Genomic DNA, 23,133 nt, shown 5'->3' with positions numbered 1-23,133 from the left:
ATTTTTTTATAACAGGATAAGTTGTACCAGCCATTTTTCCCCGCAATTGCCAAAACGAGTTACTTTTAGCATTATAGCATTAAGGGGTCGAGGTTAGCTCTTGTTAGTTACTTCAGAAAACTTAAAAGAACTGGGAAGCATCCATTGTGAGGATTCTAGCACATTCTAGCACATTGAAGGTGCATAAATCCCGATTAATTACCGAAATGCTCATTCTCGTAAAACGTTTCGACCACATCGCGCCCATAGATTACCCTAATCAACATGCACCCACTAACTTACCTTTCCGGGGAATTGATGCAATGGCCCGCGGTCAGAACGAATCTATCGGAGACCAATGAACCGCCGCACAGGTAGCGCACCTCGGGTGCCACACCATATCCAATCAGTGCCATGTGGGGGAATTCCCGTGATTTAGCCGCTTCGCCATTCACCACCAGTTCAATCGCTTTGTGGCCGCATTTGTCCAGCCGTTGCAGCTTCGGCTCTTCCGCACCGACCGAGTTGACGTACTCTTTCGAGAAGACGGCTTCCCCGTACTCGATGCACTCTGGAATACGATGGAGTCATGCGGTCAGTCAGACAGTATAGTGAGTGAGTGTTTGGTGAGAACAAAGATCAAACAATGACGTTGTTGGTACGTGCACTTGTTGCATCTCATTTAGCGTAGAGTGCACTGCTTGACCGGGATGCAGGTGAATGCGTCTGGGTAATTCCATGTCAAAAGGTGTAAGAAATGCATTGCGTTCATTATCCATTTCTCATCGCAAAAAAATAACAATGCAGTAGGGTTGTTAAAAAATAAAAAGAAGACCGTTGAATGTCATCAATATGTCAAATGATTGGTTAATTTTCATACTTTACAGAAAAAATATAGAAATGGTTCCAAATCTGCTTTTAGTATTTATTACGGTGATCATGATAGAAACCCTGTACCAGTTCTGGACACATTTATTAATTTGGGTTGCACTTCGCACTATCTGCATGCATTTCTTATGGGATTAGCCATAACTGGTACACTATGGCGAAATGGGGTGCAAAGAAGGCGAAAATTTAAGGAAATGACTTATTTCTATCATAATTTGAACAAATTGTAAAGTTTGAATGATCGCAACCATCTTTTGTAAACGTGATTTTTTGTTCACAAAATGTTTCTGGATGATTTGTCGAACAGCAACTTTTTCGTCGCTTGAACGACGACGGGCTAAGCGAACGCCAACAGGGAATAGCTTATATTGGCGTTTGAGTGCATCTGTTGGTGTGGCTTTTCTGCTAGGAAGTCGACGATTTTCAGCCAGATTAGAACACTTGACTATCACGCCAAGAACCTGGGATCGAATCCCACTGCATGAGCATGAGCATAGATGACCGCACAGTTAGTAGTTGCTACTTCGTGATTGACCAGAGCAATCGAAATTGCACAAAGAACCAATTAATACGGATTGGGACTGGCTTACCATTCTCAATGTACACAGTTCGAGAGCTCTCAACTTACAAACTTCAGAGGCTATCAAAATTAAAGATAAGGTCGCTCTATTACCACTAAGGAATCTCCGTATGGTTTCAGGGAGGAATCTCAGAAAAAAATTAGAAGGAGCCTCCAAGAAACTCCTGGAGGAATCCATGAAGAAAATTCTGGACTAATCTGTGCAGAAAATGCTGTATGAAGCCCTGAAGGAGCTTCTGCAGGAATCTCTGGCGGTACAATAATCTGCCTTAGAGAGATCAGAATTTCAGAAGGAAATCCATGAAGAATTCCCAAAGAAATGCCAGGAGGATTCCCCAAATGTAATCGAGGAATCCAAAGGGAATTACAGCAGGAACCCCCAAAGGAATCAACGAAAACACCCAAGAGCAATATCTAAAGGCATTACAGGAGTAATTCCATAGAGAATTCTATGCGGAATTGCCAAAAGAATTCCACGAGGAATGAAGGAATTCCAGCAGGAATCCCTGAAAGAATTCTATGAAGAATCCCTGAAGGAATTCTAAGAGGAATTCGTGAGGAATTCCCGAAGAAATTCCAGGAGGAATCTCCGAAGAAACTTGAAGAGGAATCACTAAAGGCATTCCAAGAGAAAATCCCGAAAGAATTCCAGGAGGGATCGCCGACGAAATATCAGGAGGAATTCTCGAAGAAATTTAAGGAGGAATCTTCGAAGGACGTCCAGAAAGAATAACCGAAAGAATTCTAGGAAGAATTCTCGAACAAAAATCCAGGAGGAATCTTTGAAGGAAGTCTAGAAGGAATCTCCACAGATATTACATGAAAAATCCCTGCAGGAATCGCAAGGGGCACCATCAAAGGAAATCCAAGCGGAATGCTCAAAGGTTTTTCAAGAGGAAGCCCTGAAGGAATTCTAAGTCGAATCGCCATAGGAAATCCAGGAGTAATCTCCAAAGAAATTCAAGAAGGAATCCCTACATACACTCTAAGAATAATCCCCAAATTCCAGGAGGAATTTTCGAAGGAATTCTAAGATAAATTACCGAAGGAATTCGATATAGAAATCTCGAAGGGATTCCAGGAGGAATCCTGGAAGAATTTTATTAGGAATTCCTGATGAAATTTCAAGAGGAATCTCCGGAGGAATTCTAGGAGAAATCACCAAAGGAATTCCAGGAGGAATCCGCGACGGAATATCAAGAGGTATTACCGAGAGAATTTAAGGAGGAATTCTCAGATACTTTTTCAGAACGACGTATAATACATGCAAATCATATGTTGATACGTCGTTTTGAAAAAAGTATCCGAGAATTTATGAATGAAATTCAGGAAGAACCCTGAAAGAATTCCAGAAATAATTTGCAAAGGAATTCGAGAAGGAATCCCCAAAAAAAAAATCTAGAAGGAACCATCAAAAATATGCACGAGGAATCCGCGAAGGAATTTCAGGAGAATTCCTTGAAGGAATTTCATGAGGAACCCCTGAATGAATTTTAAGATGAACCCCCGAAGGAATTTTAGGAGGAATCCCCGGAGGAGTTCCAGGAGGAATCCTCGTAGGAATTCGATGAGGAATCCCTGAAATAATTCTAGGAGGAATCTCCGCAGGAATTCAAAAAAAAAATCCGAAAGAACTCCAACACGAATCCCGAAGGAATTCCAGCTATAATCCACCAAGCAATTCCAGCAGGAATCCCCAAAAAAATTCTAGTGGGAATTTTCAAGGGAATTCGAGAAAAAATAATCCCCAAACGATTTCTATGAGGAATTGACGAAACATATCGAGAAGGAATCTCTAAAGGTGTTGCAGGAGAAACTCCTGAGGAAATTATAGCAGGAAATGCCGAAGGAATCCCAAGAGGAATTCCCGAAAGACTTCCAGAAGAAATTATCGAATGCTGCTATAAGGCAAGAGACCGTAGTTGCCTCTCAGACCAAAACAATCGTAAATACACGACAGATCTCACCCCACACAGCAATGCACTCGCGACAAAGAAGCTTCCGAAACTATCCCATGTTTTTTTTGATACTAATAAAAACACGGTGCCCCCACAGACCAAAATAAAAATGTCCTTCAAAACTAAGTTCAGGGCTCGAATCCTATGGCCATTCTGCACCTCTGGGCAAATTTTTAAAATAATCCCTAAGAGGAATCTCGAGAAATCTTGATTTGATGTTGTAAGCTAAGAAATTTCCAAATATTAAATACCGTCTACCCCCTTTGGTTTGACCTCATCTAATCTGAACACTTTTTAATTTGACCCCCTCCAATCTGCACATCGTTCAAACTAAAAATGGTTCAAACGTCATTCTGCTCATGGAACGGGGTGAAACGGAACGCAGAATCAAAACAAAACAGCAAAAAGGGCTACCATCAATGTGTTTTTCGATGCTAACAGAGTTACTAGAAGTTCAAATTAAAAAATGAACCCCGTTGATTTGCATGAGGTGTCGTTCAAACCAACGGGGGTAGACGGTACTTGAATAAAACAACATTACCAAAATACCTGTAAAAATGCCCAAAAAGTGTTCCAAGTTGTTTCCAACCAGTTTGTATTCGTAGCCGTTAGAACAATAGCAAATATTTAAAATTGATTGAGCTCACCAAACTAAAATAAGTGTGTATTTTTATAGCTTGTGATCGCTGTTACAGCCGATCGCAGCACTTATTAAGATAAAACAAAACAACCACCATCGATTCCCAAAAGCTCAAAAGCATCCGCTCACTATTCTACCAACATTGATAAGAAATTATTATTTAACTCCCAATAACATCTGGAAACAGTTAACTCATTCCCAATAACGGATTTGTGATTTTGAGTGGAAGACTGCTTTTTGACTGAATTATGGTTTGAAGCTCAAATGATTGTTGTTAATATGAGACTAGTTGATGCTCTTATCTTCTGCCAAATCTCATGAAATTAGAATGACCTGACTCCGAAACTTGTTCGTCAAGGGGCTGTTCATACATCACGTAAACTTAGAGAAAGTGGGTCTGGCCAAATTTTGTGCTTTATACAAACCACATAAATTTAAAAAACTAAATCTACATGGACAAATCCTACGAATCCACGTGTTTATGAACATCACCTTATGTAATTCTGTAGGGGTTTAGTATTCATCTAATCCGGCCAAATACAGCAGAAACGTCGGGCAGCTAACAAACTACAGTTTGAATTCGCAAGATTTTTTTTTATCTATTTTATTCTGGGATTTTCTGCCGTAGGCAGGTTCATCCCGGCGGATTCGCAAGACTGAACAGCCGAAAAATCTGAGTTGATTGTTAATGTTTTCCGGTGTTCACCGAAAACCATCAATAATCAACAGTATCACCTTATACCTGTTCCGGTGTCTCTGCAGAAATTCAGTACATGATGTTTAAAAATATGGCATTACAACAGGATCAGCAGCTGCAGCTGCTGTAAAAACTATACTCGAGTTTAAAAGATAGACAATTACCATACAGCTTGAGCTTGAGCTTGAGCTTGATTGACCGCCCGTAGATGCTACTCCAGTATCGCCAGACCAGCTACACTCACACAAGGAACCAATGAGATATCTGCCGGGGAGCATAGTAGGCATTATGAAAAACTCTGTCGAAAACACCAACTTCCTAAACACATGATTATGAGGATTAAGATTCTTATGAGAAATGAGCCAATCCTGAAATTAATTGGATTCCTTAGTGGTATCCGGATAATTTTATAATCGGATTCTCCACCCAACAATTAGTCGAAATCCAAAATTTCATATTTTTTGGTGTGCGGGAACTATTTTTAAAATGCATTTAAAGTTTGTATGGGATTTTTTTTGTTCGGGTCGAACTGTCATTTTATCGACTGAACTGTCATTCTATCCACGAAAATTAAAATTGTTTTGTTAATTTAACCATCAGAACAAAGCTATTGGAAACCAATAAAATCACGTTATACTCACTAAAATGAGCTCTGTCGATTAGGCTATAGAAAATAGCAATATTTTATTCACTAAACAACCCAATTATCCACTAAATTAGAACAGGGTGTCTACTCATAATTCAAAATAAAATTCCCTGAGTTTTCCAGGTTTTTCCAGATGAACTTTTGAAAGTTTATACAGGGTGTTAGGTTCCTGAGTGCAAACTTTTTATAGTGTGATAGAGGACCATAAATGGAGACAAAAATTGTTCTACGCATATGGTCAAATCTCAACCGTTACGTAGTTATTGAACTTCCCATGTTTATGACTCTTATTGCCTTAACTGGCAATAACTTGAAAATGGTCAAACTTGAAGTTTTTTTACCCTTATTCGAAAGATTATTGAATTTTCTAACAAATGGCATCTTTGAATCGATTGGTTTAGTTAAATAACTAAGTTTTCTAGAGCAAAATAGCTAAAAATAGTGTATTTTTATTGTTTTTTGTCAATTATCTTTGAAACATGCGTGATAAATTAAAATTCTTTCTTTGGCAAAGTTGTGGCCACTGTTGCACTCTACAATTCGTTCTTTGACACCAAACTTCTATCTCTTATCGTTTTGTTGCAATTTTGATTTTAACATCGCATTTCAGATCATAAATTTGCAACTGTCATGGAAAGCACAATTCAATAATCTTTCGAATAAGGGTAAAAAAACTTCGATAAGTTTGACCATTTTCAAGTTATTGCCAGTTAAGGCAATAAGAGTCATAAACATGGGAAGTTCAATAACTACGTAACGGTTGAGATTTGACCATATGCGTAGAACAATTTTTTTCTCCATTTATGGTCCTCTATCACCCTTTAAAAAGTTTGCACTCAGGAACCTAACACCCTGTATATAAAAAAATAACCCTAATTTTCTAAATATTATAAAGGGTGACATAGGGTATCATCGGCAAGTTTATTCTCTTCGTCATGAGGGATTTATGTCGGCCAAATTGCCTGAAACTTGAGCTTGGTTGGGAAGGATTTGATGTCAACTCTGAGTTCAGCAGGTTTCAAAAAACCCCCCATGACGAAAAGAAAAAAAACTGCCGAAAATACGTAAGTTCCCCTGCTCTTCAAAAATTTATTTTATTGCTCAACCTCGTAGCCATGCGGTTAGAATCCGGATGGATGAGGATTCGATTCACGCTCCGAGCGTTGAAATTTTTCACGAGAATAGCCTTTTATCCGTGTTAAGTTTCGTTCAATCAGTACACGCTTAAACTGCTTCACACATCGCATGAGTAACAGTTACTCACTGTGGAGCATCGCTGCAAATCCGGGAGAATGTGTGAAAATTATGTGTACGTCATACTCACGCTGTGAGCTGATGGCCAGTTACACATTTTTGAGATCCTGGGCTTGTGTTGACAAACGCTCCAAAAAGCGAGCGTTTGTCAATTTTTTCAACAAAAAAATAAAAAAAAGTTATTTTCTTAGTGATGATTCCAAGGATGATCCCAAAAAGTAAGTAATTAATTAAAAATGAATTGAAATAAGTTGCTAAATTGAGTTTTTTTTTTGATTTAGGTGGAAAACTGGAACTCGCATGCAATGGATAATCCGGTCATCGATATTGCGACAACTGAATTTATATTAAGTATTTAATATATATTTTATTTATAGTATTAAACTTTTAATTGAATGAAACTACTGTTTTTTTTTTTGAATTCCTCAACAGTCGTTGGTTAGATCAAGTAGTACTGTGAAAAGTTGGTGGAAAAAGTTACCACAAAATCACCACAAAAAAGCCCAGATCATGACCAACCGACAACCACAAAAACAGACAATTTAGGACGAAAACGATAGACCAATTTTCCCTTGAAAAAGGCCACATCCCATGGCCGAAACGTCGGGCAGATTAAAATAAATCGTTTGATTTTGTAAGACTGAGAGTGCCAAATTCCTCCGATTATAAATATATCGCGGAACTTCGTCCGTAGCTGCTTTCAGGATTCCATGAGGTTTTCAGAATTCCTCCTTGGATGTCCTTAATATTTCTTTTCGGGATTACTATTACCTAGAACTTTTTTCGAGATGACTCATTTTTTCTCAGGTTTTTCCTGAAGTTCCTGTCGAGATTTCTGCAATAACACTTTGCGAAGTTTCTCGCAAAATTTTATTTGAATTCCCTCGAATATTTCGCCAAGAATTTCTTATAAGGTATTTCGTAAGTTATCGCAGGAGACATTCTGAGGAAAACCCGTAGAAGAATCCCTGCAATAACTTTGGGAAAAATCTCTAAAGGAGTATCCAGCATCTTGGAACAATTTCTGGTAAAGATTCCGAGAAGAATTTTGGGAATAATGCAGAGAATATCTGTAAAAAAAAATCTCAGGTGAATCACTGCAAGAAATCCGGTACAACTACAAGGAACAGCCTGGCTCTGAAAGAATGCAAGAGAATAATTCAATGAGATATATCAGCAATAATTCCTGTGGAAATCCCAGAAGGCACTCGGGAAGAAAATCTTAGGAGAAAGTCCAGGGTAAATAAAAAAAAAACTCTGAGAGACATCTCATGACCAACATCGGAAGGAATCTTCTGAAAGAAATTCGAGGAGATACTCCGAGAGAAATCTCAGGTAATAATTCAAAATAAACCTCGCTAAAACTTAAGAAATTCCTGTAGGAGACCAGAAAAAACATCTTGAAGAAAGCCCAAACCAATTGTTTGAAGATATTACAGGAAAAAATGTAAAAAAAAACTTTTGAGGAACTCTTGCAGTAAATTCGTGAAAACTCCTTCAGAAACCCTGCCTTGGAGGAACTTTAGTAGAAACCCCAGGAATAACTCCTTTAGCAACTCCGAAAGAAATTCTGGGGAAGTCCCAAGAGGAACACCGGAAGGAATCGTGTAAAATTTCCTTGAGGTATGCCGAAAGAAATTCTACGATTTATCCTGACAGAAATTCTTATAGACTATTCGGGATCAATTCTGGTACAAACCCTAGGAAGTTTTCTTTGAACAAAACACTGGAGGAACTCCGGGAAGAAATAGTATCCCCGTGAAAAACTCCAGAAAAATCGGTTGGAATTCAGGAAACCTGGAAGGAATCCAGAAGTATACATTTCCGGGAAAAAAATGAAAAAGGAATACCAAGAAAAAAATAGCGTCAAACATGCGGAAGGAATTTTATAAGAAATCCTGGTAGACATTAGAGGAGGTATATCTAAAGAAGTTTCAGAAAGAAGCCCTGACAGAATTTCTGGAAAAAATTAATTAACATTTTTTACTACCAGGTTTTTATTCATACGACCCAATGTTTTTTTTTATCGGAGTAAAATTTCCCTGAGTACTCAAGATATTCCCTGAGTATTTCAGGTTTTTCCCTGTAAAAAAAATTCCCTGGGGATTCCAGGTTTTCCAGGTTTTTCCAGGTAGTAGACATCCTGTAGAAGCATTGGCTTTTTGAGTAAATCTCCCGAACCCCAATCGCTCATATATCGAGCTGTTTTCAACGAGTATCTCTCAAAAGTCAGGGTGCAAAATGTTCATAGTCATTGACTGAAAACAGCACAAATTTGAATAATTCTGCACTGAATATTCAAAACAAACAAATTCATTTTCGCTCTCCCTCTTCACACAGTCAGTCAATTCGTAGTCATTGTATATAAAGCCGATCGAGAAACACCTTCATAATTACCTACGTTTATGGCTACGATTCCTTCCAAAAACACTTCACAACAATCAAATGGGAAAAGATCTGTGTAAAGCACCGTTAAATGTAATCGAAACGTTAATATTTTATCAGCAATTTAACATTTTGTAAGATGTTTACAAATATTCATTGACTTTCATTCAGTTGACAAACGAGTATCGAGCAGCTGAATATGAACATGCAGGCAAGTGAATGAAAATTGCCGTACGGTGAACTTCAGCACGTCTGCTCGAAAATTTTGCGCCCTGCCTTAGGGGCTGTCCATAAACCACGTGGTCATTTTTTTGGGACTTTTCAACCCCCCCTCCCCCCCCGCGTGGTCATTAGTCCATACAATTTTTTTTATTTGTCCATACAAAATTGTTATTGGCCGAACCCCCCCCCCCCCCCCTCATGACCACGTGGTTTATGGACAGCCCCTTAGGGTCACATTCTGCCAAAACGAAACATGCCATGTAGCTCCATTGGACTCGCAACCCGTTCGTTTGCTTAAACGACTGAAAGTGAGTCAAAAGTATAGATCCTAAAATTTAGCGGATGTGAATTCGTCTCAATTTTTTTCTCAATTTGACATGGAATTACTCAACTGTTACCTCCCAGCGGCTAATAAAGCGAGGTGTGTAAACTCTCACCGGTCCAGCATCACTATCGCTGCTGCACTAAGTGCGTGCACCTGTATGCAATGTCAATTAAATTAGCGTACTTTCCGCAATCCGTGGATGATTACTCATCGCCGATGGGGTCAACGGGGCACTCGTCGAGGTTGTTGTTTTAGGCTGGACTCCATCTGGACAGCAAACAATTTGAACTCGACCCAGAAAGCCACACTTGGTCGGATTCGCACGCCGGTTTCGAATGTCATCGATCACCGAGGGGCAATCGGAAACGGCCCGGCAGACTCCGGCCGCGTTTGTGCGCTGAACGATGCACTCATCTCCCACAACTACTGCAATTATACGCAATACGAAAAGTGGTTACTTATCTGTGGAATGGATTTTTTTGTCGGTTCAAAATTTTCAAATCACCTAAATCCTCTTCTCCATGCACGACAATCGCCGAAAGCGCCAATACGAACAACAGCGATCGGAACCGAACGGTCAAGCAATCGAAAATACTCATCTTTACTGATTCAGAACCGGCACTCGACTAAACGCAGCTGGACGCGTTCCATTTCAGCTTTACCTACACAGGCTGCGCTGCGAGGGGATCACTGCGCCATCCGCCGCTGCTATTAATTAGTGACCTGAGTGCCGTTCCGTTTGAACTCGAGAGGATTATCAAATATGCTGCCGAGCAGGAGTGAATAACAACATATTGAAGGGTTAATGAAAGTTTTCCTGTTAGTGATAGAATTTATTTGAATAGTGAAATTTGACATGTTTTTACTTGTTTGAAAAGAATCGTAATAAGATATGATAAGATAGCGTCAATTATGTGTGAAAGCTGAAGCGAAAGGGTGCATGATTCAGAATGATATGCTTAGGTTCTATGCAATTAGCAAAGGCGTGCATCATCATGAACCAATACTTATAAGAATATTTCAGAAGTTATAAATACACTTTGTTTCTTAAATAAAATGAACTGTTTTGATAATTTCAACCAACTATTATCAGAGAGCTGTACGTACAATTCAGACCGAAAGAAAAAACAACAATCTATAGCAAGAGAAGATAGCGTCAATTATGTGTTGAAACTGAAACGAAAGAGTGCATGGATCAGAACGACATGCTTAGATTCTATGCTATTAGCAAAGGCGCGCATCATAATAATAAGCCAACACTTATGATATGATTCAGGAACTGCCCCATAAATTGCTTTGAAAAGTCGTTCCAATAAAATATTCAAACTTTTTACAAATTAGTGCCCGGGCATATAATTGAAAATTGAAAACTTCGACCGGCCATCGATGAAACCGGCTTCATTAGTCATCTCATCGTAGGTAATATTGATCATCAGACTCACTGCCTTGCAATTCAATGAAACATTTTCATATGCAAAATTTGTTCTTCATTTGCAATCCTTCCCAAATCCGAAACAGCACACAACCAGCCGCGAATTGATAGTGAGAACTACGAAACAGCACCATAAACAGCTGGTATATGGTTTATTTAGTTTATAGCACACAAAGTGGTGCGTTAAGTGATGTTGAATGAGCAAACTCGCGTGCCCAGTGGGACTCTAAAATGAATCGATTATTAATGGAGTGGTGCATCCGCACGTCCAGGAGAAAAAATACCCGCGAACCGGTTTCGGGTTGCTTCAACGGAATTATTTATCCTACCGAGTTGCTTCTGGTTCGATGTTTTCGATTCTATGCGGTTTTGTTGTTTGGTGTTAGCTGAGGTGAACCAGCAGTATATGGTGTTGGGTAGTTCCCTGGAGAAGCATAAATGATGTGCGAATTGAAATGATCGGCGAGGGCAGGCTTGAAGCGTTTGTTTTTGAATAGTGAGTATCTGAAGCAAAATAAGTACACAATTTCACAATTACGAAACCTACTGTAAGCCTATCCATATTTTTTTATTTTATAGAATGTGAAAATCTGCCGATAAGACATCCAAAAGGTGGTTCCTCGGGTTATGTGAGTTTCGACCCACTAAAAACTCATTCTCTCTCTTCTTTACCTTCGCGGTTCGCCCGTTAGGAATGACATCGAAAAGGGGGACCGTACATGAGTACTCTCAATTGATTAACGTTCCACCAACTACCGCCTTAAGTAGTCTTCTTTCCTCTGGAAGCCTGAGTCCTGGCTTATTCTATAGATTGTGCGTTGGAGGGGGGAGGTAGGCGGTCGGAGGGGTAACTCAACTTGCTGTTGGTCGGCCCGCCATTTTCACTGTAGTTCAAGTACGATTCGGGAAACCGTGGGAGTAACTGGTTCAAACTTGTCCGCCCCGGTATACATCGTTTCAACAACGTTATCTCAGGAGTGATATCTCTACCGCACATTTCCTGCACACTCGACCTTTGCTCCACGAAGCGTGGGCATTCGAAGAGCACATGCTCTGCGGTCTCGTCACAATCTGTGCATTTTGGGCATGCGGCATATCCGAATCATACCATCTGAACCACCCATTGCCTGACAGAAATTGTGTCTAGTGAAAATTCACCTCGCTGGGGCCTGCTCGTGCTCATGGACCTGCTCCTCCATTTAGACACGCTGAGCATGAGTCCCAATCCCTCTGCCACTTCAACATAGACAATATTCTGGCGATCCGTCTCGCGCCTCTTATGCCGCGTCGCTCGAAGTACTATTCGTCCTCTACCACCACTAAAGCTATGGGCATGATGCCCGCTAGCACACATACCGCGTCCTTTGGGAAGCTAAGGCACATTAGCTTGTGTGTACTCTGGAGTCGCTTCACGTTTTGGTTGACTACTAGTGAATCGACCAAGCAGCGGCGTCATTCCAGTATGGGAGCAGTTACTGTCCTAAGCATCTTAAGTACGCTTACTCGGGACTATTGCCGAGTTTTTGACATTACCTTTGACAATGCCTTTTACAGGAATATTCTACGTGGCTTCCGCTTTTCAGCTTATCGTAGATCATGACCCACGCCACAATTGCTTCAGTGAGCGCTTAGAGTTGATCGGCACCCTTCTGTGGTGACCACTGCCTGTTGTTCTGACTAGCGGTTGTTTACCACTACCACGACCGTTTTGTGATGCGCGAGTGCCACCTGTCAGTTCCACTTCCTATATCGAATTGCCGTATATCACGAGGGTATTATCATTGGCAAAGCCGACCAGTTTTACGATCGGTGGAAGTTTGAACCTCAATACGCCATCATACACTGCGATCCATAGTACCGGTCCCAAGATGGACCCCTGAGGTACTTCCGCGGTGATGTAGCTGCTCTCGCCTTCCTTGGTGTCATGAATTAGCACCCTATTCTGGAAGTAGCTTTCCAGTATCCGGCAAAGGCTAACCGGGACTCCTAGGTGGTGTTTGGCCCACTCAACCCGGGAGTTTCTTGACAGCTGCCGAACAACGTCAGCGTACCTAAAAATTTTGGTCCGGGTGGTACTGTCAGATTCAAAGCGGCAAGCGCTACTTTTGAAAAGGACGAAAACCGACAATAACAAACCGAACAAAAAAATATTAAAACATTAAACAGAAACCTTTGTTTGTTGTTTCCGCTTTTTTGTGGTATATAAATGCAAATTAAGTGCGGCATAATGAATTTGTTTACTAGAAGCGAAAATTATATCTATAAAACATGTAAAGGCAAAGTAATCGGCTTTCATAAAATTAATAAGTGGAAAGGACCTGGTTGGATGGTTAGAACACGTGACTATCACGCCGAGGACCTGGGATCGAATCCCACTCCCGACAAACTCACAAAATGTGAGTTCTTCCTTCGGAAGGGAACCAAAGCGTGGGTCCCGAGATGAACTAGCCCAGGGCTAAAAATCTCGTTAATACAGATAAAAAAAAATTAATAAGAAACTCATGTTTTCTTCTAATGCGGTTATTAAGCACCAGCAAGTATTAAATTTGGTTACTTATGCTAACATTTTACAGCTACATATATGGTGGCCAAGTCAAAATAGAAGTTAAAAACAATCATTTGCAGATGTTTTTTTTCCGAGTTCGATCTTCGGTTTGGTCTAGCATGCGCAGTCACCAATTCATATGGAAGAGTGGGAAGACCGTTTAAACATGTGCTTTTATTACATTTCTTACAGCAAAAAGAAAAATCAAAAAAATTTCAATTTTTAATGAGCATTCGTTTTTGCGCTTCTGTTGAATACGTCCTTTTAAAACGAAACGCTAGCCCCTTGTTGGCTTCCACTCACCACGAAACAAAAAGATGTTTTCGCATGGAGAAAAAATATTGCGTCAGTGAAGGATGGACCCGTTGTTTACGAACTGTAGCGACATCTGCGATTTGCAAGTAGGTACGCGAAACTGAGCTCATCTGTCAAGTTACGGGGGGGTTGGGCCCACTCAATGGTGGCCCAGCTGACGCTGTTGAACGCATTCTTTAATAGCGGGTTTCCACTCGTTTCTTTTTGAGCGCTATTTCGGCCGTTTTGATTACAGCCCTAGTGGCGTCCACCGTAGATCGGTGTCCAGAAGACAGATAGGTCTGTATGCCAACGAATCGCCGGGTGGATTCCTGGGTTTGGACAGTAGAACCAATCGTTGCTTATTCCACCTCTCCGGAATTTCGCCTTTGTCTAGGCACATTCATTAAGCAATCTAGTTCAACATCAAATTCATGATAACACTGAATCAACAATTTGCTGCCATAATACTCGATTTGCAGCTGCAGCTCTCCAACGTCGGTCACGACCAACGGTCGCCAGATCACCCTCCAACTGGTCCGCTCGTCGCTCTCTCTACGCTCCACGCCTTCTTGTATCAACCGGATGGTTAGCATGCACTAATTTAGGGTTGTTGTCCGGCATTCTAGCAACAGCTTGCCTGTCCACCGTATCCGTCCAGATTTAGCCGCTTTCAGGATATTGGGTTCACCGTAGAGTGCAGCGAGCTCGTGCTTCTACGCCGCCACACACCGCTCTCCTGCACGCCGCCGAAGATCGTCCTGAGCACGCGTCGCTCGAAAACTCCGACTGCTTGCAAGCCCTCCTCGAGCATCCTCCATGTCTTGTGTCCGTAGAGAACCACCGGTCTTATTAGCGTCTTGTACATAGTACATTTGGTGCGGAGGTGAACCCAGTACACAGTTCGAAAAATCCGTGTACATTTACATCAAATATAATGCACATAATTGGAGCGTGGAAAATGCTGTAGAATTACGTGCCATTTCAACATTACATCTATCGGAAATGTTAGCCTTGTAAACTTCATAGTTTTGTTTGTTTCTCCCTCTCTCTCTCTCCCTTTATTTTTATTTCAGGTGTGAAAAACTGTTTTGTCACTTTGCAAATGAATAACGAGGCACCAACGAACAGTTCTAAATCATTTTTATTATAATCATTACTAAACACATCTTGAATCAGGAATCATTAGTATCTGAATAATCAGGCACAGCGACTAGAGCCTTTCTAATGCAGTAGAATGTAGCGCAGCTGCAGACTTGAACCACCTTGAACACGGGATCCGGGTTGGCTGCTTTTCTGAACAATCTGCAGATGAAAACACTTTTGCTGATGGCATATCACACTAGTTTACAGCATTTTTGAACTCGGTAAGCTGATGATCATTTTTGGTGTAGAATCATGCCCTGAGTTCGAAAACGTGAAGGAAAAAAATTACAGTAGAGCGGAAATTTTCCATACAAGGTTGATGATTTGAAATCGATTTTTGTTCTATTTTAAAGCAACGTCGCTCACTTCACACACCTCATTCTCCGTAATCAATGCTCCGATTGAGCTGAATTTTTTACTGTAACTCACCTACATATGATATGTCAAATAAACGTCGAGAAAAAATTTTTAAGTTGGTTTTTTCTGATTGAAAAAAATACATTTCTTTAAAAAAAATTAGGGAATTTTGCTAAAATTTGAGAAGATCGTCCCTAAAACTCGCCAATATCTTGAATTTCATCAGTCTGATGCAAAACCTGTATTCAGATGACCGAATGGTATTGTATTCAGCTTTTAATTTATGGAAAGAGATTTAAAATTGGTTGAACAAAACGCAATATATTTGAATTTTAGTAAATTACATATTTTGAAAAGTTGCAAAACACGATATTGAGCTAAATCTCAAAAACTGTTCTACTTTAAATATTTTGAAGGTCGGTTTCGAAATCAGCACTAAATTGTGCTTTAAAAATTTTGGTCGTTGACAGAAGTTCACGACTTTCGTTTTATTTTGTAAACTTGTGTCATCATTGTACAATCTTTATTTCACTTACCTCGAAACTTCCAATCATTTTACAAGCGATAATATGCGCAATTGGTAACTTTTTCTTGAGGAAAATTTTGTCCGCGCGGAGAGTAACCATGTTTGTTTTGGTTTGCACAGATTGTGGCGCTCCTGTCAGCTCTACATTACAGTCATGTAAATTTCGTGGCCCGTTCGTGTGAAGTAAAAATGATCGAACAAATTCAAATTTCATTGTGCAGAATGTTACCGCAATGTTGTAATGTTAATGTAAATACAACTAATGATTAAAATATCTTTTGTTAAACCGTCATGTGCATCATATTTAATAGAAAGTTACATTTGAATTTCTTTTCCATGATCGATCTTTACGATAAATTATTGATTACATGACGAATTCAGAATTTTTAGCTGTGTAAACCACGCATCGTAAAAGGATGTGCATACCATATCGCATATCCATTCATACTAAATTAAAATCATATAAAATGTCATGCCTTGCTGAAGGATTGTTAAAAAATATTGTATATAAATCACTCTTAACCCTCTAATACCCAAATTTTTGATTTTGATCTAAATATCATTTTTCGTCATCCAAAATCGATTTAAACATGTTTTGGAAGATGATTCTTTTTAATTCTCAATTTCGTGAATTTTAGTTTTTGATTTTTCTAATTTTTATTTTTGAACATCCCCAAAGTTTTATATTTTTCCTGGAAGCCTATTTGGAATACTATGGATTTTTTGAGATGAAAACATTTTGAGATATTATGATTGTTGTTGAAATATTTTTATTTTAAATTTTTTTCATAGAAAATTTTATTTTCCGTGTAATTTTAAGGAAAATAATTTTAGAGTGTATTCGATTCCCTTAAACTATAAAACTAGGATAGAATGATTTGGGAAAAATTTAAAATATGTTAATTGCAGTGATTAAATGCAAAATAAACAATGACTTCTAGAAGGTGACTAGAACATCAATTTTTCAATGATTTTTCAAAAATGTAAATACGTTTTAAAATACACCAAAAACCATTTTGAGATATACAAAACAGTCCTAGATATCAGCCAAAAATATAAAAATTTTGATTTTCCACGAAACAAAAATTACAAAAATGCTCAAACTATACCCCGTCTAAAGGCGGTATTGGGTATTAGAGGGTTAAGATTCGTTTACGACTATCTGAACTTTTAGCAAAACAAGTTGTAAATAACGCAATTCAGATTCGCTCCATATTACATATCGATCGACAGATCATATATCGCGTCAGAAAAGCGTCAAACGCAATCACAAAACACAATGCACACTTTCCCCACAACAGCCACATTTGACGATGAGCATTTCTAACTAATAAACAAAAATAAAACCCACGAAAACACAAATGTAGAGCACAATAGTTTACATACCTTAATTCAATCCGAATTTGCCGTCTGGGCCATGCAATTACAATATGCACTAGCATACCGTGTTGCCTAAAATTCTAACATAAACGTCTAGCTACTATCAGTTTTCACTTCACTTAGCACACATTCCAAAAGTACACTGAACCTGCTCCATTCACTCAATCCACAACGGTGCTTCCAATCTCCGTCACAATCGTCCATAGCAGGAATAAATCATTGTTTTTGGAATCTTTATTGCTATCTCCCCATCGATGGTGACGGTGTGCATCTGGTTGTAAGATTCTGCGGGTTGATACTTCGCGATATTTTCGATGAGGACCGTTTCCGGATCTGCATCGCGCACCTCGGCGGCGTGTTTAATTCCAGTGGTCACATCTCACCTGTTGGTTTTCCCTGCTGCTGACGCATGATGCACTGCCCGACCAATTATTCAATTACCGGAGTTCCACGGATTTCACTAATATTTTTGCGCGACGACGACGGCGACCCGCACGCACCGCGAACACTTTTTTGTAAACAAAACTATGCTGTATATATCGCAATTCAAATTCGCCACAAGTTGTATAAATTGACAGATCATAATATGGGATGGTTGAAGTAGGTCAGGATAGTTTCAGATGGAATCGCAATCACTTTGGCAAAATTACCACATCATTAAGTATCAGCATTGTTGGAAAATCAACAAGGCAAGCAACAGGTTTAAGGCTTAAGTTTATATTGGTTCAAATTCACTCTCTATTCAAGAAGCATTAGCTAGCACGGTGGTATGGCATTGGATTAGGTATCTAAAGATCGTATGTTCGATTCTGGGTGCTAATCTTTTTTATTTTTGTAGACATGAGACGTCGTAATGCTATTCATGAGAAATCGTTTTTTTTTATTTTCCTTTCTAATTTACGACATCGTATTATTTGTTAGGGGAAGTCGAGAAAAGTCGTCAGAGGTATGTATATGGCCTCCACTTTGGTACGTATATAGCAATTTTGTGCACTTTATACGATTGGATTGGTTTTTATATGGAGATGTATAGATGAAATTATACAGACCAAAATGTTTACTGGGAATCTTTTTGACCGCAGTTTCTTCTGGAGCCCGTAGTAGGCACGACTTCCACTGATGATGCGCCTTCGTATTTCACGGCTCACGTTATTGTCGGCCGTTAGCAAGGAACCGAGGCAGACGAAAAAACACCTCGAAAATATCCTCGTCTATCGTAACATTGCTGCTATCATCGGCTATCGTAACGTGCCAAGGCTTCTCCTGTCTCGCTCAGTCCCATTTACCAACATGTACTTTGTCTTAGCCGCATTCACCACCAGTCCGACCTTTGCTGCTTCACATTTCAGGCGGGTATATAGTTCTGCCGCCGTTCCAAATTTTCTAGCAATAAAATCCATATCATCCGCAAATTGGCCGGATTTAATAAAGATTGTACCCCGGCTGTTGAGCCCTGCTCGTCGCCTTCCAGAGTGATGTTGAATAGTAGGCTGAAAAGTTCATCACCTTGTCGTAGTCCCCGTTAAAATTCGAGTGAACTGGATAGTAGCCTGGTACACGGTTTATATGGGAAAATATAAAAAATGGAAAAACTCCAACTCCTGTATACTTTTTGAGCTCCATTTTGGTCCCATATCAACTGTGCAAAATTTCAGATCGATCGAAGAAACTATATTTTAGCGCCCGCCATTCTAAGTTTCTCATACGATTTACTATGGGGAAAATTTACCTCTTCAAAGAAAAATCGCTTGAGGTCAACCATTGATCCCTAAAAATAAGTCGTTGAATGATTTTTGTAGATAACTTCACGAGGAATCAGACCACCGAAGACCGCAAAGCGATGCGACATTCGTGGAAAAAGTTATTAAGCCTTACCCGATCGATAAAATGACGAGATTTTATTATTTATTGTTATTCCTTACGTGTTAAACAGCGTGGGCATGTCATTCGGTTTTCAGTCAATAACTTTTTCCACATGCCTTCGATCGCTTTGCGGTCTTCAGAGGGTTTGTTCCTCGTAAAATTTCCAACAGAAATCATTCATCGATATATTTTTAGGGGTTAAGGGGCAACCTGTGGTGATTTTTCTTTAAAAAAGTGATTTTCCCCATAGTAAATCGTATGAAAATTTAAAACGGCTGGCGCTAAAATATAGTTTCTCCGATCGAGCTGAAATTTTGCACAGTTGATATGGGGCCAAAATGGAACTCAAAAAGTGTACAGGAGTAAAATGTATTTTGGTGTCCCGCACTACTGGATAGTTCACTCGAAATCCTTAGGCTGTTCTGCACACCGTCTATCGTTGCTCTTATCAGTCTGGTAAGCTTCCCGAGAAAGCTGTTCTCGTCCATGATTTTCCATAGCTCTGCGCGGTCGATACTGTCGTATGTCGCTTTGAAGTCGATGAACAAATGGTGCGTTGTTGGGAGCTGGTATTTACGGCGTTTCTGGAGGATTTGGCGTACGGTGAAGATCTGGTCCGTTGTCGATCGGCCGTCGATGAAACCGGCTTGGTAACAATCCACGAACTCATTTACTTTAGGTGAAAGACGACGGAAGATGATCTGGGGTAGCACTTTGTTGATGGCATTCACAATGGTGATCGCTCAAAAGTTCTCACACATTAACTTGTCGCCTTTCTTGTGGATGGAACAGATTATCCTTTCCTTTCACTCTTCCGGTAGCTGATCGGTTTCCCAAATCTTGACTACTAACCGGTGCCCTGATCCCCCGTGCCTACATTCTCTTCGCCATTCAAGTGCTCGTCGAAGTGCTGCTTCCTCCACCTTTCGATCACCTCACGTTTGTCCGTCAGGAGGCTCCCGTTTTTATCTCTGCAGATTTTCGGTTTGCGGCACGTAGCCTCTGCGGGATGCGTTGAGCTTCTGGTAGAACTTACGTGTTTCATGTGAACGGCACAGCAGTGCCATTTCCTTGCATTTCGCTTCTTCCAGGCGGCGCTTTTTCGCCCGGAAGAGACGGGTTTGCTGCTTCCGCTTCTGTCTGTATCGCTCCACATTCTGTCGGGTTCCATGCTGCAGCATTACCGCCCGCGCTGCGCAACAGCTCTGCACTCCTCGTCGAACCAATCGTTTCGTCGATTCCGTTCTATGTAGCCGATAGTGCTCTCGGCTGCGTCCTTGATCACTGTATTCCAGGCCTCATCGAGCTCGCCCTCGTTTTACAACGCTGCCTCGAGATTCTGCGCGTTTGCTGAGGCGACATCCGGTTGTTTAGTCGCTCTAGGTGGTACCGTGGCGGTCACCGGTACCGTACCGTACATTGTTGATGACGGAAAGTTTTGGGCGCAGTTTGACCATCACCAGGGTTGGAGTAGATGTTGGCGCCACGATAGGTCCTGACGTCGGTAATGTCGGAGAAGTGCCGTCCGTCAATCAGAGCGTGGTCGATTTGAGATTCCGTCTGCTGTGGTGATTTCCAGGTGTACCGATAATGAAGGCTGTGTTGTAAAAAGGTGCCACGTATGGCCATGTTTATGGAGGCGGCGAAATCAATGAATCGAAGGCCGTTTCCGTTCGTCTGCTGGTGGGCGCTGAACTTTCCAATCGTCGGTCTGAAATTCTCCCCCTGGCCTACCTGAGCGTTTAAATCTCCAATGATGTTCTTGACGTCGTGGCTTGGGCAGCGGTCATACTAGCGTTCGAACTGTGCGTAAAATGCGTCCTTGTCATCATCAGTGCTTTCTGAGGGTGGGATGTGCACGTTTATTATGCTGAAGTTGAGGTTTTGGCCCTTGATCCTTAACCTGAACATTCTTTCGTCGATTGGCCACCAACCGATCACGCACCTCTGCATATCACCCATCACGATGAAAGCTGTTCCCAGCTCACGTGTGTTGCCGCAGCTCTGGTAGATGGTATTACATCTAAACGTTCGCACCATGGATCCTGTCCAACACACCTCCTGCAGTGCGATGCCGAACCCGCGCACAGTGGCCGGAAGCCGGACAAAACCTCAAAAATCGACTTCAACTTTTTATTTTTCTAATATTTTTCTTCCAATATAGATACTTCAACTAAGAAAACCCCAAATTTTCAAGTCATTTGGTCAAAAGTTGAGTCTTGTAGATTTTTTCAAAGTTGAGGTTTTGTGTGATACTTTACTAGTGTTTATTGTTTTTATTTTATGAGCTTTCTTCGTGAGCTCGTTGTAAAACTTAGGAAGGTTTGGATAATGTGACAATATTATTGGTGTTTTTGGGTATGAATGACCATTCTATTTCATGGTTTGTTTGGAATCCAATCACAAAATTATTATGTTTTTCTCTCTCTCTTCTTCTTGGCGTAACGTCCTCCCTGGGACAAAGCCTGCTTCTCAGCTTAGTGTTCCATGAGCACTTCCACAGTTTTTAACTGAGAGCTTCCTCTGCCAATGACCATTTTGTATGTGTATATCGTGTGGCAGGCACGAAGATACTCTATGCCCAAGGAAGTCAAGGAAATTTCCTTTACGAAAAGATCCTGGACCGACCGGGAATCGAACCCGTCACCCTCAGCATGGTCATGCTGAATATCCGTGCGTTTACCGCCTCGGCTATATGGGCCCCTATTATGTTTTTACAACATGCTAAAAAAATGTCTTTTATAAAATTTTGGAGAAAAATTTTGTATTAAAGAGATCCAGTACTTGTTTAGGAAACATCAGAAAACAACGCCGTATCCCGGATCTGACGTGCAATTTTGTCTAGTTTTTGGCTATATAGGTCACTGTTTGCGCATTTTTGCGCTAAGCGCGAAATTTTTTTTTTTGCTATCAGGTCACAATGGAGCCGCATGGTTGTAGAGGAAGTGATATTGTTTGAAGTTTATATTTAATCTTAACACAATTCAAATTGACTTCGGAATACTTACAATTTAGTTTAATCTTCATTCTAGTAAACGACCTTCACTATGTAACGTGGTCATAATGGGGAGTGATGAATAAAAATGATTAAGCCTTCATTTACTTAGACGCTACCCACATCCCGAATTATTTAAGACCACCAAATACAACTAACTCTTTGATTCTTGAAAAAAAAAATAAACGCTAAAAAATGTAACAATAACCACAAACCATTGCTGATTGGTTTTCTTAAACTAATCGTTTTTCGATTCACCCTAATCGTTGGAATTGCTCAAAAAGCTTGGAAGCAATCTCTTCACGAACTTCAATCGTAGTTTCAATATAGTGACACAAATTCGTCGACACCTGCGCGATTCTTTTCTATACGCACATCGCTACAGTTTAAAGCAGTATTTAGTCATCTATACAATATAAAAGGAATTCACTAAAGGGTGCAAAACGCTACGTTAAATATTTTTCAGTGTAAACGTCGCGATCACCAAGGTAATGTTTGATTATTTTTCTCGATTTTTTTTATTGTTTTGTTTTCAAACACTTGAAGTTATATTGTATGTTATTCATGCGTCTTCTTAGAACACATTTCAACTGAACGACACACAGAGTGATATAGATTTTGAAAATATTTGCTGGAGATTTACTGTTCATCAATATAATTACCGATCTCTAACGATCGTTTATCAACAACTCCTTTCAATATTGCGAATATGTATTGCCAATTCTTTATATATAGGATAATTTTGATTGCTTCGACAAGTGATAATAAAGATCAATGTACATTACAACATGTACAACCTTAACCCGGACGAGCATTTATGAAGTCGTTGAAACGAAATTTTTAAAAGGCAGTTCAAATTTTACGCAGTTCACTATCTGACTCCATTTTAAATCGTTAATTTACATCCGTGTATCCATCGTAAAGCGTCACTTGGTCTATAGAGGGTCCCTAAGAATAGATCATGTCTTGTCAGCCAACATTGTGAATTGATCCATTGAAAGAAAACGTAGATAATCGAATA

At 40.1% G+C, this 23,133-nt stretch overlaps 3 protein-coding genes across 6 annotated transcripts in view; 2 read left to right on the top strand and 1 right to left on the bottom strand.

The window, feature by feature from the left end:
- Nucleotides 1-10,224, bottom strand: part of LOC109409339 (venom protease-like) — a 21,537-nt gene extending 11,313 nt beyond the window's left edge. Inside the window, exons 1-3 of one of the 2 annotated variants that reach the window (XM_029869292.2) lie at nt 10,080-10,224; nt 9,758-10,000; nt 283-550 (exon numbers count right to left, since the gene is read on the bottom strand). In XM_029869292.2, coding sequence (XP_029725152.1) covers nt 283-550; nt 9,758-10,000; nt 10,080-10,173 — 605 coding nt within the window. In that variant the 5' untranslated portion in view covers nt 10,174-10,224. The remainder of the gene's footprint in view (nt 1-282; nt 551-9,757; nt 10,001-10,079) is intronic. The other variant, XM_029869293.2, reaches the window with a different exon arrangement.
- Nucleotides 1-23,133, top strand: part of LOC134287830 (uncharacterized) — a 216,384-nt gene that overhangs the window by 74,138 nt on the left and 119,113 nt on the right. The window lies entirely within an intron of this gene.
- The window catches only part of LOC109409337 (crossover junction endonuclease MUS81-like), a 39,066-nt gene that overhangs the window by 12,928 nt on the left and 3,005 nt on the right, over nt 1-23,133 (top strand). Inside the window, exon 3 of one of the 3 annotated variants that reach the window (XM_062850844.1) lies at nt 10,231-10,382. The exons of the other annotated variants lie outside the window; for them this stretch is intronic. The gene's annotated coding sequence lies outside the window, so the exon portion shown is untranslated. Of the gene's footprint in view, nt 1-10,230; nt 10,383-23,133 lie in introns of those variants that run through there. 3 annotated transcript variants of the gene reach the window in all.

Source organism: Aedes albopictus, chromosome 2 (assembly GCF_035046485.1).
Source record: "Aedes albopictus strain Foshan chromosome 2, AalbF5, whole genome shotgun sequence".
Lineage (NCBI taxonomy): Eukaryota > Metazoa > Arthropoda > Insecta > Diptera > Culicidae > Aedes > Aedes albopictus.
This window is presented reverse-complemented; position numbering and strand designations above follow the sequence as displayed.